Source organism: Pseudophryne corroboree, chromosome 1 (assembly GCF_028390025.1).
Source record: "Pseudophryne corroboree isolate aPseCor3 chromosome 1, aPseCor3.hap2, whole genome shotgun sequence".
Taxonomy (NCBI): Eukaryota; Metazoa; Chordata; class Amphibia; order Anura; family Myobatrachidae; genus Pseudophryne; species Pseudophryne corroboree.
This window is the reverse complement of record NC_086444.1, coordinates 449551309-449567155: the sequence shown is the minus strand read 5'-3', so window position 1 is coordinate 449567155 and position 15847 is coordinate 449551309. Positions and strand designations below refer to the sequence as shown.

General features: G+C 48.2%; 1 protein-coding gene across 2 annotated transcripts in view; it reads left to right on the top strand.

The window, feature by feature from the left end:
- Positions 1 to 15847, top strand: part of CARMIL3 (capping protein regulator and myosin 1 linker 3) — a 156444-nt gene that overhangs the window by 120789 nt on the left and 19808 nt on the right. Inside the window, exons 31-36 of one of the 2 annotated variants that reach the window (XM_063913575.1) lie at positions 8756 to 8985; positions 9081 to 9178; positions 9409 to 9667; positions 9791 to 9880; positions 9984 to 10047; positions 10325 to 10407. In XM_063913575.1, the coding sequence (XP_063769645.1) occupies positions 8756 to 8985; positions 9081 to 9178; positions 9409 to 9667; positions 9791 to 9880; positions 9984 to 10047; positions 10325 to 10407 (824 nt within the window). The remainder of the gene's footprint in view (positions 1 to 8755; positions 8986 to 9080; positions 9179 to 9408; positions 9668 to 9790; positions 9881 to 9983; positions 10048 to 10324; positions 10408 to 15847) is intronic. The other variant, XM_063913577.1, reaches the window with a different exon arrangement.

Below are 15847 nucleotides of genomic sequence, written 5' to 3'. Positions count from 1 at the left end.
TATGGATTCCACCAGAAACCCTGCTGAATCATGAATGTTACGCAAAAACAATTCAACATCACCCTTATCCATTGTATCCAAATCCTCAAGTAAAGTGCCTGACCATTTTACTATAGCTTTTGCAATCCATGTACTAGCAATAGTGGGGCGTAATATGGCCCCCAAAGCGGTGTACATTGATTTAAGTGTATTATCAATTTTACCATCAGCCGGCTCCTTTAAGGCGGTAGATCCTGGAACAGGTAAAACCACCTTTTTTGATAGTCTGGACACAGATGCGTCAACAATTGTGCTTTTCCCATTTTTTCCTATCCTCCTAAGGAAAAGGAAACGCCACCTGGACCCTTTTAGGGATCTGGAATTTTTTCTTAGGGTTTTCCCATGCTTTCTCAAATATAGCATTTAATTCCTTTGACGCAGGAAAGGTTAGCGAGGCTTTCTTATTTTCAGTGAAAAAAGCTTCCTCAACCTACTCAGGTGTTGTATCGTTAATATTCAATACATCCCTGAAAGCCTCTATCATCAATTGCACCCCCTTTGCAAGAGAGGCAGACCCCCGCAACACATCCCCAGTATCGTCTGTGGTATCAGTATCAGTATCCGTGTTATCTTGCATGACATGAAAAAGCGCACGTTTATGGGGATATATAGTGGAGCGTCCTGAGGTACCAGAATCGGGCCATACTGCCATAGAATTCTGTAATACCTGGGTTGCGGATTCATTACTTGCAACCTTATCTGAAATCTGAGAAATCCAAGATTTGATAGAAGAAAACCACTCAGGTTCCCTTGCTGGAATCTGTGCTAAACCAGTGCTATCCTGATTACATGGAATGGGATCATCCTGGGAGGACATATCCTCCGCAGCATATGACACAGTGTCCCTGGACATAGCTAAAGGAGACCACAAAACACCCCACACACACACAGGGGAGGGCAGACAGAGTTTCACCCCCAAGAATGGCAAGAGAGACACAGAGATTGGAGCCAACCCACACACAGCGCTTTTAACCAAAGGGAGACCCCTTATCAGCGCTGACTGTGCCCCTAATAGAATACACAGTCGTATTGCAGCCTCCTCCCCCCTCCCCCCCCCTTCTACAACCCCCCGGGTACCGTGAGAGATAGCTGGAGTTACTGTGGAGGGACCTTTTTCTCCTGATCAGCGCTGTGCAGGCAGGAAAATTGCGCTGAACGCTGCTGGGTCCGCTCTGAGGAGAAGCTCCGCCCCCACAATGGCGCTGTCTTCCCGCTCTTCATCTGACTATACTGGCCGGAGTATTGATGCTGGCTGAGATCCTGGGACCCCGACAGGCTTTGTGACCAGTGTAGGGTGTAAGCTCTGGCCCAGAGCGCCCCTCAACGCACCGCACTATGTACCGCTGAGCCATCCCGGAGCACAGTTAATATTGTGCTCCTACCCTGCTGCTGGCATCTTCACACCGGCCCCCCGCTTGCAAAGGAGGTCAGTGTCATACTCGCCACACTCTTCAGCTCTGTAAGGGGGTGGCGGCATGCTGCTGGGATGAGCGATCCCCTGTGGCAGGGTGCGATCTATCCCCTCAGGAGCCCAGTGTCCTATCACTGGAGTAAGTAGCTCAGACCCCGCAGGGCAGACACTACTCCCCCCCCCCCCCCCCCTTTAGTCCCATGCTACAGGGAGCCTCCCTGTAAAATGAAAAACTCTAAAATAACTTTTCTTCTTCATCTACTAGGGGTCACTGGAGTACTCTTGGGATATGGACGGGCTTTAGCAGGACAGGCACTGAATATTTAAATTTATTAACTCTCCTCCCCTCCATACTCCCATATTACACCAGTGTTTTTTCGGTGCCTCTCAGGATAGACGCACTAGTAAATTCTTCCACACATACTTTCTATTTTTCATTATTTTTTTTTATACTTTACAGATCACATCCCTTCCCAGCTTAGACAAGAAGCTTGGGTCCGGGATAGTGCACGCTGCAAGGGCAGCTACTGGTGGGTCGGCGCTTAGAAAAGGAGCACCCTCATAGCCACAAGCAGCTCAGCTAATTTACAGCTGAGGCTGCAGGAAGGACTGGACGGAGCTTGCCTGGAGAAGCCCCGTCATAGCCCAGGATCACAGGTATTTATTGGAGGGGAAGCTAGACGGGGCGGTCAGCTCACACTGCTGCCCTGCCGTGTGTGGGGACTGCTACGCGCGCTGCCCACCGCCGCTGATACCAGCTCCCCGCCGCCGCTCCCCAACTCCCAGCCACCGCTCAGACACACGCTGTACCGTCCGCTCCAGGCGCCAGCACTCCCCGCATCATTCACTTGCAGTGCACGCTAGTGGGGGAAGCTGCCGGCGGCTCAGCTCACTCAGACCGTGGCCATCGCTCACTGCTGCCGCGGTCTGTCCCTATACAACAGCCCTCTCGTAGCTAGTGGGCTAATGCTGTGCAGACAGGAGAATTTTTACTGTCCCTATTACATGCAGCACAGCTGCAGGGGGGGGGAGAGATTATGCCCACAGCAGCAGCACTAGACAGCCTATGCTAATGAAAAGGCTGTATTGTGTTACACTGTTATGCATAAGGGCACGTCTTTATAACATGGGAAATGCTATATGTACTTTGCCTGTAAGCACATGGCTGGAGGCCATTTTTAACCATGCTTCCTGTTTCTTTTTCCAGAAATTTCCTGTCCTACAACACTACTCCACCGGATGGCGCAGGGGTGTTAGTAGGAATTTTGGATCAGGTTTCATATAGTCTGGCCACGTGCACTACACTTCGGCCATATACACACCTTAGTAACATTTTTACAGAGTCGTGGGATTTGTCTATCTTTGTCTATTTGTGTTGTCTGGTTACATAATGGAGTAAGGCACCAGCAAAAACAAAAAAGCAGTTTAACTGCAATGTCTGTAAGAGTGTGTTACCTGATGGTTCTACCACATGCACAGTATGTTTTGTAAATACAGCTACAAATACGATTTCTACTCCGATTACATCGCCGGATGTATGGCCAATACTAGCGGATGTAATGGCTGGGTTGCAATCAGAATTGGCCGCCGCTCGACAAGAGTGGGAAGCGGCAAGATCTGAGTCTCGGGTGAGACCACCAGAGATAGCAGAAGGGTCTCAGCCCTTGCAAAGGTCCAAGTCTAGTTTGGGTCACAAAGATAGTTATCATTTGTCTTATAATTTACCAGTTTCTGCTATGTTGCATCCTGACGATTCAATGCCAGACCTCACTGCGCAGGATGAATATGAGGAAGGTGAATTGGACCAGCTGTCAGATAGTGAGGATATTGACAGCCCGGGCATTGATAATCTCATCAGGGCAGTACGTCAGTCTCTGAATTTTACAGAGACTGAAGACCCTCTTACAAATGATGAGATGGTATTTGCTAAACGACAGAGATCTCTAGTATGTTTTCCTTTTTCAGAATCTCTTAATAAGCAGTTCATAGAGGCATGGAAGAATCCAGATAAACGGTTTTCTATACCTCGCCGGTTCTGTCTAGTTACCCGTTTCCAGAGTCTGTGACATCTAAATGGGAAAATCCTCCAATGGTGGATTCGTCGGTGTCAAAACTTTATAAAAAGTTAACCATTCCAGTACCAACTGCTACTACACTTAAAGACCCGTCGGAGCGTAAGCTAGAAGCTATGCTAAAGTCAATGTATACAGCAGCAGGAGTGCTGCTTAGACCTGGTTCGGTTGGAATTTGGGTAACTAAGGCTATGATTGTATGGATAACTCAGCTCAGGTCCGCCCTACAAGACGACCACCTTGTACTTCTCGCTGATCAAATCTGTGAAGCTGCTGAGTACCTATGTATAGCTTCTACGGACGTCTGCCAAGTCACTTGTCGCCTTTCGGCATCACTAGTTACGGCAAGACGGGCTCTCTGGCTGCGCTCTTGGCAGGCGGAGGCAGAAGTCAAACGAGGAATAGAAGCGTTACCTTACGCTGGCGAGAAGTTGTTTGATCCTGAATTGGACAAATGGATTTCTGAGGCCATGGGGGGAAAGTCTGTTTACCTCCACAGGTACCTAGATGGAAATACTCTGGACCAGCGTTCAAATCATTTAGACCTCAGGCCTTTCGAGGCCGTGGTAGAGGAACAACCACACAGGGTAGACGTGGTAGAGGACGTGGGTTTCCACAAAACACCAGCCGTCGTCAGGACGCTAAGACCACTGACAAGCCAGTGGCATGACGGGCTCCCAGCCCATCTCGGATCTTCAGTTGTGGGGGCACGCCTTCAGAAGTTCCATTTGGCGTGGTTCCAAACATCCACAGATGGGTGGATCCGCAATTTAGTGTTAAAAGGTTACAAAATAGGGTTCGATTGTCTCCCTCCAGAGCGTTTTTTCAAGATAGGACTGCCTGTGTCAGAAGACAAAAAGGCGGTTCTGCAGATCGAGATTCAGTCTCTGCTAGATTCAGCAGTGTTGATTCCGGTCCCAGTTCACCAACAACGTCAAAGTTATTATTCCAGTCTTTTTGTAGTTCCAAAGCCGGACGGCTCTGTCAGACCAATATTGAACCTAAAGGGGCTCAATCAGTACGTCACTTACTACAGATTCAAGATGGAATCCCTGTGGTCAATAATTGCAGATTTAGACCCACAGGATTTCATGATTGCGCTGGATCTCAAGGATGCGTACTTACACATTCCAATTTGGTCACCGCATCAGAAGTACTTAAGGTTTGCGGTACAGCAAAACCATTATCAATTTCAGGCTCTACCGTTTGGCCTCTCTTCCGCGCCTCAGGTATTCACCAAAGTGATGTCTGTGATGATCGCTCATCTCAGATCCCTGGGAGTGATAATAGTTCCTTACTTGGACGATCTGCTCATCAAAGCTCCGTCTCAACAGATACTCCTCCAACATGCCTTGCTGACATACAATGTGCTAGTTCAGCACGGTTGGATTGTCAACTTCAAGAAATCAAATCTGATTCCGTCTCAACGACTTCAATTCCTAGGAATGATTCTCGACACGGTGAATCAAAGAATTTACCTGCCAGAACAGAAGGTACTGAGTATTCGTCAACTGGTACAGTTAGTGCTCAAGCCACGCACAGTCTCGGTACAATTGTGCATTCGGCTGTTAGGAAAAATGGTGGCGGCTTTCGAATCGCTCTAATTCAGAAGATTTCACTCACGTCCTTTTCAACTGGATGTGCTCGCACAGTGGTCAGGCTCGCATCTGCAGATTCACCAGAGGGTGCGGTTGTCTCCACGGGCCATAGTATTGGATAATTCTAACGACGGACGCGAGTCTCAGAGGTTGGGTAGCTGTGATCCAAGATTGTCAGCTTCAGGGACTCTGGACAGTTCACGAAAGATTGCTGTCTATAAATGTTCTGGAACTCCGGGCAATTTACAACGCGCTACGACAAGCAGTGCACATGCTACGGTCTCAGACTGTCCGGGTGCAGTCAGACAATGCGACGGCAGTTGCGTACATCAACAAACAAGGAGAAACAAGAAGTCGCATGACCATGCAGGTTGTAGCTCGAATCCTCAATTGGGCCGAGCATCACCAGGTGATACTGTCGGCAGTGTTCATTCCGGGAGTGGACAACTGGGAGGCGGATTATCTCAGCCGTCGGGATTTTCATCCAGGAGAATGGGAATTAAACCCAGAAGTGTTCCAGATGTTGGTCCAGCGGTGGGGTTACCCACAGGTGGACTTGATGGCATCTCGCCACAATTATCAAACACCCCAGTATGTGTCCAGAACAAGAGATCCAAAGGCAGTAGCAGTGGATGCTCTCACGATCGCATGGCCGTACAGCCTCGTGTATCTGTTTCCACCGTTTCCACTGCTTCCTCTGTTGCTAAAGCAGATCAAACGAGAGTCCACCACAGTCATACTAGTAACGCCTCATTGGCCATGGAGAGCATGGTTCTCGTATCGGGTCTGGGACTCCAGGTCGACAACAAAAAGGTCGACACACCTTAGGTCGACACCAATTGGTCGACACACCTTAGGTCGACATGGCCAAAAGGTCGACGTGGACTAAAAGGTCAACAGGAACAAGGTCGACATGGAAAAAGGTCGACATGAGTTTTTTATGGTTTTTTGGTGTTGTTTTCTTCGTAGAGTGACCGGGAACCCCAATTAGTGCACCGCGTCCCCTCGCATGCTTCGGGCATGGTGCCTTCGCTCCGCTACCACTTCGTTCGGCACAGATTACCGTTCCAATCGTAGTATGAAAAGGTTCCAAAAAAGAAAAGAAATTGTGAAAAACTCATGTCGACCTTTTTCCATGTCGACCTTGTTCCTATCGACCTTTTGCCCATGTCGACCTACGGTGTGTCGACCAATTGGTGGTGACCTACGGTGTGTCGACCTTTTTGTTGTCGACCTGGAGTCCGGATACCCTCGTATCTCCATGGGCTACTCGCAGACGATCCTTGGCTGCTCCCGCTACGTCCGGACCTGTTACAACAGGGTCCGTTCCTTTACCCCGATTTAGCGCGGCTGCGTTTGACGGGGTGGCTGTTGAAACCGCCCTCTTAAGAAGAGAGGGTATTCCGGAATCGGTTATACCAACCATGTTACGTGCTAGGAAGCCGGTTACGGCAGCTCATTATCACAGAATTTGGCGTGCCTATATAGGTTGGTGTGAAGCTCGGAAGTTTCCGACATGGGGGGTAATTCCAAGTTGATCGCAGCAGGAAATTTTTTAGCAGTTGGGCAAAACCATGTGCACTGCAGGGGAGGCAGATATAACATGTGCAGAGAGAGTTAGATTTGGGTGTGGTAAATTCAATCTGCAATCTAAATTGCAGTGTAAAAATATAGCAGCCAGTATTTACCCTGCACAGAAACAAAATAACCCACCCAAATCTAACTCTCTCTGCAAATGTTATATCTGCCCCCCTTGCAGTGCACATGGTTTTGCCGAACTGCTAAAAAATTTCCTGCTGCGATCAACTTGGAATTACCCCCATCTTCGTTCAAGTTATCCCGTCTTTTGCTATTTTTACAGACTGGGTTAGATGGAGGACTACGTTTATCTACACTAAAGGTGCAGGTCTCTGCCTTGTCAATTTACTTTCAAAGGCGTTTGGCTCTTTTGCCGACTGCACACACTTTCCTGCAAGGTGTCCTCAGAGTACAGCCTCCATTTATACCACCTACAGCGCCATGGGACTTGAATCTGGTTTTAGATTTTTTACAGTCTTTTGAACCCTTACAACAAGTGGATGTTAAATTTCTCACTTGGAAAATTTTTTTCTCTTAGCCTTTGCTTCAGCAAGGCGTGTTTCAGAATTGGGTGCCTTGTCATGTAAGCCTCCGTATCTGGTGTTTCATGATGACAGAGCGGAGCTTCGGACGAATCCCGCTTTCCTACCAAAGGTAGTATCATCTTTTCACATCAATCAACCAATCGTAGTTCCTGTGCTATCAGAAGGTTCAGGAACTTCAGCTACTTTGGATGTAGTACGCGCACTACGCATTTATGTAGCCCGAACGTCTACAGTACGTAAGACGGATACATTGTTTGTTCTCTTGGATGCTGTCAAGATGGGTTGGCCAGCTTCCAAGCAGACCTTATCCAGATGGATTAAACTGACCATACGTCAGGCTTGCCTTCATGCTAGGCTACAGCCGCCTACATCAGTTTCAGCTCATTCCACACATTCTGTGGGAACTTCATGGGCAGCAAGTCGTGGGGCTTCTATGACGCAGCTTTGCCGTGCGGCTACATGGTCATCAGTGCACACGTTTGTGCGCTTTTACAAGTTTGATACGTTTGCGGCATCAGCATCTAGCTTTGGCCGTCTAGTGTTACAGGTGCCAAACAGCTCTCCCGCCCAAGGGGAAAACTTTGGTACGTCCCAAGAGTACTCCAGTGACCCCTAGTGGATGAAGAAGAAAATAGGATTTTGGTACTTACCAGATAAATCCTTTTCTTTGAATCCACAGGGGGCACTGAACGCTCACCCAGAGCAGTTTTACCTGTCTTGTGGTAAGTTCAGTGGATCTTATGGTAACACATTCTCACCGACTTGTTCAAATGTTCAGGTTATATTGGTTATTGTGTCAACTGTTAGTTGTCAGTTACGTTATGTGTCAACTTTATTGTTGTCCGTTATGTTATAATGTTATAGGTAATTCTCAATTGTTCATCTTCTCTATCGCTCCTGTTTGACTCAGTAAAAAAAACACTGAGGTACTATGGGAGTATGGAGGGGAGGAGAGTTACTAAATTTAAATATTCAGTGCCTGTCCTGCTAAAGCCCGTCCATATCCCAAGAGTACTCCAGTACCCCCTGTGGATTCAAAGAAAAGGATTTATCTGGTAAGTACCAAAATCCTATTTTTACTAGAAAAGCTCTGGAGAGCTCCCCTAGCTGTGACTGGCTCCTCTGGGCACATTTTCTAAATGGAGTCTGGTAGGAGGGGCATAGAGGGAGGAGCCAGCCCACACTCTCAAACTCTTAAAGTGCCAATGGCTCCTGGTGGACACGTCTATACCCCATGGTACTAATGTGGACCCCAGCATCCTCTAGGACGTAAGAGAAAAAAAATCATTATTTCTAACCTTGCCAATATTTGACTATATGTTCTATTGATTTTGCAATTTTGCAACTCATTTGATAAATAAGAGTCAGTTTGCATGTAAAACACGAAAATTGTCTGGGTGACCCCTAACTTCTGAACGGCAGTATGTGTGTGTATATATATATATATATATATATATATATATATATATATATATATATACACTATATATATGTGTGTCTTTTATTTGGTAGGCGTGAGTGAGCAGGAATTAAGCCCCAAAACTCTAGATTTGGGGTCCCCTGGATCCCGTGAACTGAGTTCTCCACCAGCGCTCTCTTCATCTGCTAGCAGTCAGCTCTCTCGCTCTCTAAGTGTGTCTCTAGAAGGTCTTTCTGAGCTTCCCACAGAAGGAAGTAAACTGCAGCATCAAACCCGTGACAGACCTAAGCAACAGTCGCGTAGAGCACCAGGAGGTAGCAAGGTAAGAGGATTTGGTGATTAAGAGGTTGACGTTCTACTAAATAAAGGTGCATAGTTATTAAAAGTGTATGTGGCCGTCTTTTTCCTTTCCTAAAGGTCCGTGGCCCTGCGTCTGACTCAGAACGTCCAGATCCTGCTTTGGATGAGGGCTTAGATGAATTTTTCCACCACACAGTGTTGTCACAATCAAACAGGTATTGAACAGCTCTTTGAATTCAGTATCACTATCATGTTCTTAATACTTGCTCAGAGATACAGTATTTATTGTGCAGACTTATTAACCACTTGACATTCACACTGGAAGTCTTTATAGAGATCTTGCAGGCTTTGTGTTCTTACAGACATTCCCTGCACTAGTTCTACTGTTACATTTAATCATCTCCTATCAAATGTTCTATGACAGAATCTTTTATTTATTTTCAAGTGTCTCTTCAGCTCCACAAGGCGATAGCGATGCCCCCCCCAAAAGGAGGCGTCGGAGCCTTTTTCATTTCCGTAGAAGTCGGACCCCAAAGAGAGAGCGAGACAGAGGGAGAGCTGTTCCTCCACCTTCCCCAGGTCCTGAACCTTCAGAACACATTAAACTAGAAGGTTTTCCAATACCTAATGGGACACCGGTCAGCAATGGAGCTGAAGTACACATTATTGGAGGAGTGAGAGGGTTGCCTGGCCGGGGAACACCAGTAAGCCACACAAGCTTAATGCTTATAATGAGCAGTATAAAAAGATAGAAGCAGTAAACAGAAATAAACAAGTGAGCAATAATTGCACAAGAATAAGAGATTGTTGTTAATGTTTCCTTTTAGTCTTGTGAGCAGACTCTGGAGGAGGTGCAGCCTGCAAGGGTACGAGGGGTTCCTCTCCCTGGGATGGATAGTGTCCGTGCGTGGAAAGAGGTAAGTGTTGCTGTGGAGAAATAATATGGATCAGTATTGGGGAAAAAACATCTTATTATGTGGTCTTTTAACTGAAGATTTAAAATACGTGCATTGCTTTCAGATGGATACAACAGGAGGTACGAACTGTGTTCCCGAAGACAGGAGGCGCTCTTCTGGGGATGGGGGTAAGTATTTATAAATACCCATCCTACTTATCACTCTTTCCCTTTTATTCCTTACATTCCATATGTCATTTCCCATTATCTCTGACCTCTGTCTCGCTCATGAGCAATTCAATCCATGCTTGTTCTCTGTTCTCTTCTGGTGTTCCTCTATATTTCTTTCCCACTGTCTATGTGTTTCCTATGTGTATCTGCCTTGTATCCCTATTTTTCCCTCTCCCTACACTTGCTCTCCTGTCCCTTCTCTCTCTGTCTCTCGCTCTCTCTCTCTGTCTCTCAGAGGAGGGTGCTACGTTTGAGGACAGACAACCTTGTTTTTCCAACGGAGACAGAAACAATCAGAAGAATTTATCAGAAGAAGAGGTAATAAATAAGAATTTACTTACCGATAATTCTATTTCTCGTAGTCCGTAGTGGATGCTGGGAACTCCGTAAGGACCATGGGGAATAGCGGCTCCGCAGGAGACTGGGCACAAATAGAAAGCTTTAGTACTACCTGGTGTGCACTGGCTCCTCCCCCTATGACCCTCCTCCAAGCCTCAGTTAGGATACTGTGCCCGGACGAGCGTACACAATAAGGAAGGATTTTGAATCCCGGGTAAGACTCATACCAGCCACACCAATCACACCGTATAACTTGTGATCTGAACCCAGTTAACAGTATGATAACAGAGGAGCCTCTAGAAAAGATGGCTCACTACAACAATAACCCGATTAGTTAACAATAACTATGTACAAGTATTGCAGACAATCCGCACTTGGGATGGGCGCCCAGCATCCACTACGGACTACGAGAAATAGAATTATCGGTAAGTAAATTCTTATTTTCTCTGACGTCCTAGTGGATGCTGGGAACTCCGTAAGGACCATGGGGATTATACCAAAGCTCCCAAACGGGCGGGAGAGTGCGGATGACTCTGCAGCACCGAATGAGAGAACTCCAGGTCCTCCTCAGCCAGGGTATCAAATTTGTAGAATTTAGCAAACGTGTTTGCCCCTGACCAAGTAGCTGCTCGGCAAAGTTGTAAAGCCGAGACCCCTCGGGCAGCCGCCCAAGATGAGCCCACTTTCCGTGTGGAATGGGCTTTTACAGATTTTGGCTGTGGCAGGCCTGCCACAGAATGAGCAAGCTGAATTGTACTACAAATCCAACGAGCAATAGTCTGCTTAGAAGCAGGAGCACCCAGCTTGTTGGGTGCATACAGGATAAACAGCGAGTCAGATTTTCTGACTCCAGCTGTCCTGGAAACATATATTTTCAGGGCCCTGACTACGTCCAGCAACTTGGAGTCCTCCAAGTCCCTAGTAGCCGCAGGTACCACAATAGGCTGGTTCAAGTGAAACGCTGAAACCACCTTAGGGAGAAATTGAGGACGAGTCCTCAATTCTGCCCTGTCCGTATGAAAAATTAGGTAAGGGCTTTTATATGACAAAGCCGCCAATTCTGAGACACGCCTGGCTGAAGCCAGGGCCAACAGCATTACCACTTTCCATGTGAGATATTTTAAGTCCACAGTGGTGAGTGGTTCAAACCAATGTGATTTTAGGAACCCCAAAACTACATTGAGATCCCAAGGTGCCACTGGAGGCACAAAAGGAGGCTGTATATGCAGTACCCCTTTGACAAACGTCTGAACCTCAGGAACTGAAGCCAGTTCTTTCTGGAAGAAAATCGACAGGGCCGAAATTTGAACCTTAATGGACCCTAATTTTAGGCCCATAGACAGTCCTGTTTGCAGGAAATGCAGGAAACGACCCAGTTGAAATTCCTCTGTAGGGGCCTTCCTGGCCTCGCACCACGCAACATATTTACGCCAAATACGGTGATAATGCTGCACGGTTACATCCTTCCTGGCTTTGATCAGGGTAGGGATGACTTCATCCGGAATGCCTTTTTCCTTCAGGATCCGGCATTCAACCGCCATGCCGTCAAACGCAGCCGCGGTAAGTCTTGGAACAGACAGGGTCCCTGCTGGAGCAGGTCCCTTCTTAGAGGTAGAGGCCACGGGTCCTCTGTGAGCATCTCTTGAAGTTCCGGGTACCAAGTCCTTCTTGGCCAATCCGGAGCCACGAGTATAGTCCTTACTCCTCTCCTTCTTATGATTCTCAGTACCTTGGGTATGAGAGGCAGAGGAGGGAACACATACACTGACTGGTACACCCACGGTGTTACCAGAGCGTCCACAGCTATTGCCTGAGGGTCCCGTGACCTGGCGCAATACCTGTCTAGTTTTTTGTTGAGGCGGGACGCCATCATGTCCACCTTTTGGTTTTTCCCAACGGTTCACAATCATGTGGAAGACTTCTGGGTGAAGTCCCCACTCTCCCGGGTGGAGGTCGTGTCTGCTGAGGAAGTCTGCTTCCCAGTTGTCCACTCCCGGAATGAATACTGCTGACAGTGCTATCACATGATTTTCCGCCCAGCGAAGAATCCTTGCAACTTCTGCCATTGCCCTCCTGCTTCTTGTGCCGCCCTGTCTGTTTACGTGGGCGACTGCCGTGATGTTGTCCGACTGGATCAACACCGGCTGACCCTGAAGCAGAGGCCTTGCTAGGCTTAGAGCATTGTAAATGGCTCTTAGCTCCAGTATATTTATGTGAAGTGTTGTCTCCAGGCTTGACCACAAGCCCTGGAAATTTCTTCCTTGTGTGACTGCTCCCCAGCCTCTCAGGCTGGCATCCGTGGTCACCAGGACCCAGTCCTGAATGCCGAATCTGCGGCCCTCTAGAAGATGAGCACTCTGCAACCACCACAGAAGAGACACCCTTGTCCTTGGGGACAGGGTTATCCGCTGATGCATCTGAAGATGCGATCCGGACCATTTTTCCAGCAGATCCCACTGGAACGTTCTTGCGTGGAATCTGCCGAATGGAATCGCTTCGTAGGAAGCTACCATCTTTCCCAGGACTCTTGTGCATTGAAGCACTGAGACTTGCCCTGATTTCAGGAGGTTTCTGACTAGTTCGGATAGCTCCCTGGCTTTCTCCTCCGGAAGGAACACCTTTTTCTGGACTGTGTCCAGAATCATCCCTAGGAACAGAAGACGTGTTGTCGGAATCAGCTGCGATTTTGGGATATTTAGAATCCAGCCGTGCTGCCGTAGCACTACTTGAGATAGGGCTACTCCGACTACTAACTGTTCTCTGGATCTTGCTCTTATCAGGAGATCGTCCAAGTAAGGGATAATTAAAACGCCTTTTCTTCGAAGAAGAATCATCATTTCGGCCATTACCTTGGTAAAGACCCGGGGTGCCGTGGATAATCCAAACGGCAGCGTCTGAAACTGATAGTGACAGTTTTGTACCACAAACCTGAGGTACCCTTGATGAGAAGGGTAAATGGGGACATGGAGGTAGGCATCTTTGATGTCCAGAGACACCATATAGTCCCCCTCTTCCAGGTTCGCGATCACTGCCCTGAGTGACTCCATCTTGAATTTGAACCTCTGTATGTAAGTGTTCAAAGACTTCAGATTTAAAATAGGTCTCACCGAGCCGTCCGGCTTCGGTACCACAAACAGCGTGGAATAATACCCCTTCCCTTGTTGCAGGAGGGGTACCTTGATTATCACCTGCTGGGAATACAGCTTGTGAACTGCCTCCAATACTGCCTCCCTGTCGGAGGGAGACGTTGGTAAAGCAGACTTCAGGAACCGGTGAGGGGGAGACGTCTCGAACTCCAATTTGTACCCCTGAGATACTACTTGAAGGATCCAGGGGTCCACTTGCGAGTGAGCCCACTGCGCGCTGAAATTCTTGAGACGGGCCCCCACGGTGCCTGAGTCCGCTTGTAAGGCCCCAGCGTCATGCTGAGGACTTGGCAGAAGCGGGAGAGGGCTTTTGTTCCTGGGAATTGGCTGTCTGTTGCAGTCTTTTTCCCCTTCCTCTGCCCCGGGGCAGAAAAGAGGAACCTTTTGCCCGCTTGCCCTTATGGGGACGAAAGGACTGAGCCTGATAAGACGGCGTCTTTTTATGCTGAGAGGCGACCTGGGGTAAAAATGTGGATTTCCCAGCAGTTGCCGTGGCCACCAGGTCCGATAGACCGACCCCAAATAACTCCTCCCCTTTATAAGGCAATATTTCCATATGCCGTTTAGAATCCGCATCACCTGACCACTGTCGCGTCCATAACCCTCTTCTGGCAGAAATGGACAGCGCACTCACTCTTGATGCCAGAGTGCAAATATCCCTCTGTGCATCTCGCATATATAGAAATGCATCTTTTAAATGCTCTATAGTCAACAATATACTGTCCCTATCCAAGGTATCAATATTTTCAGTCAGGGAATCCGACCAAGCCACCCCAGCGCTGCACATCCAGGCTGAGGCGATTGCTGGTCGCAGTATAACACCAGTATGTGTGTATATACTTTTTAGGATATTCTCCAGTTTTCTGTCACCTGGTTCCTTGAGGGCGGCCGTATCAGGAGACTGTAACGCCACTTGTTTTGATAAGCGTGTGAGTGCTTTATCCACTCTAGGGGGTGTTTCCCAACGCGCCCTAACCTCTGGCGGGAAAGGGTATAATGCCAATAACTTTTTAGAAATTAATAGTTTTTTATCGGGGGAAACCCACGCTTCATCACACACCTCATTTAATTCATCTGATTCAGGAAAAACTACGGGTAGTTTTTTCACACCCCACATAATACCCTTTTTAGTGGTACTTGCAGTATCAGAAATGTTTAAAACCTCTCTCATTGCCGTGATCATGTAACGTGTGGCCCTACTGGAAGTCACGTTTGTCTCCTCACCGTCGACACTGGAGTCAGTATCCGTGTCGACGTCTGTATCTACCATCTGAGGTAACGGCCGTTTTAGAGCCCCTGATGGTTTCTGAGACGCCTGGACAGGGACTAGCTGATTAGCCGGCTGTCTCATGTCATCAACTGTCTTTTGTAAAGAGCTGACATTGTCACGTAAATCCTTCCATAAAGCCATCCACTCAGGTGTCGACTCCCTAGGGGGTGACATCTCTATTATAGGCAATTGCTCCGCCTCCACATCATTTTCCTCCTCATACATGTCGACACAAACGTACCGACACACAGCACACGCACAGGGAATGCTCTGATAGAGGACAGGACCCCACTAGCCCTTTGGGGAGACAGAGGGAGAGTATGCCAGCACACACCAGAGCGCTATATATATATATATAGGGACAACCTTTATAAGTGTTTCTCCCTTTATAGCTGCTGTATTGTTAATATCCCGCCAATTAGTGCCCCCCTCTCTTTTTTACCCTGTTTCTGTAGTGCAGGACTGCAGGGGAGAGTCAGGGAGACGTCCTTCCAGCGGAGCTGTGAGGGAAAATGGCGCCTGTGTGCTGAGGAGATAGGCTCCGCCCCCTTCTCGGCGGCCTTTCTCCCGCTTTTTGTGGAAATCTGGCAGGGGTTAAAATTCATCCATATAGCCCAGGGGGCTATATGTGATGCATTTTCGCCAGCCAAGGTGTTTCTATTGCTGCTCAGGGCGCCCCCCCCTAGCGCCCTGCACCCTCAGTGACCGGAGTGTGAAGTGTGCTGAGAAGCAATGGCGCACAGCTGCAGTGCTGTGCGCTACCTTGTGGAAGACAGGATGTCTTCTGCCGCCGATTTTCCGGACCTGTTCTTGCTTCTGGCTCTGTAAGGGGGCCGGCGGCGCGGCTCTGGGACCGAGCTCCAAGGCTGGGCCTGTGATCGGTCCCTCTGGAGCTAATGGTGTCCAGTAGCCTAAGAAGCCCAATCCACTCTGCACGCAGGTGAGTTCGCTTCTTCTCCCCTTAGTCCCTCGATGCAGTGAGCCTGTTGCCAGCGGGTCTCAC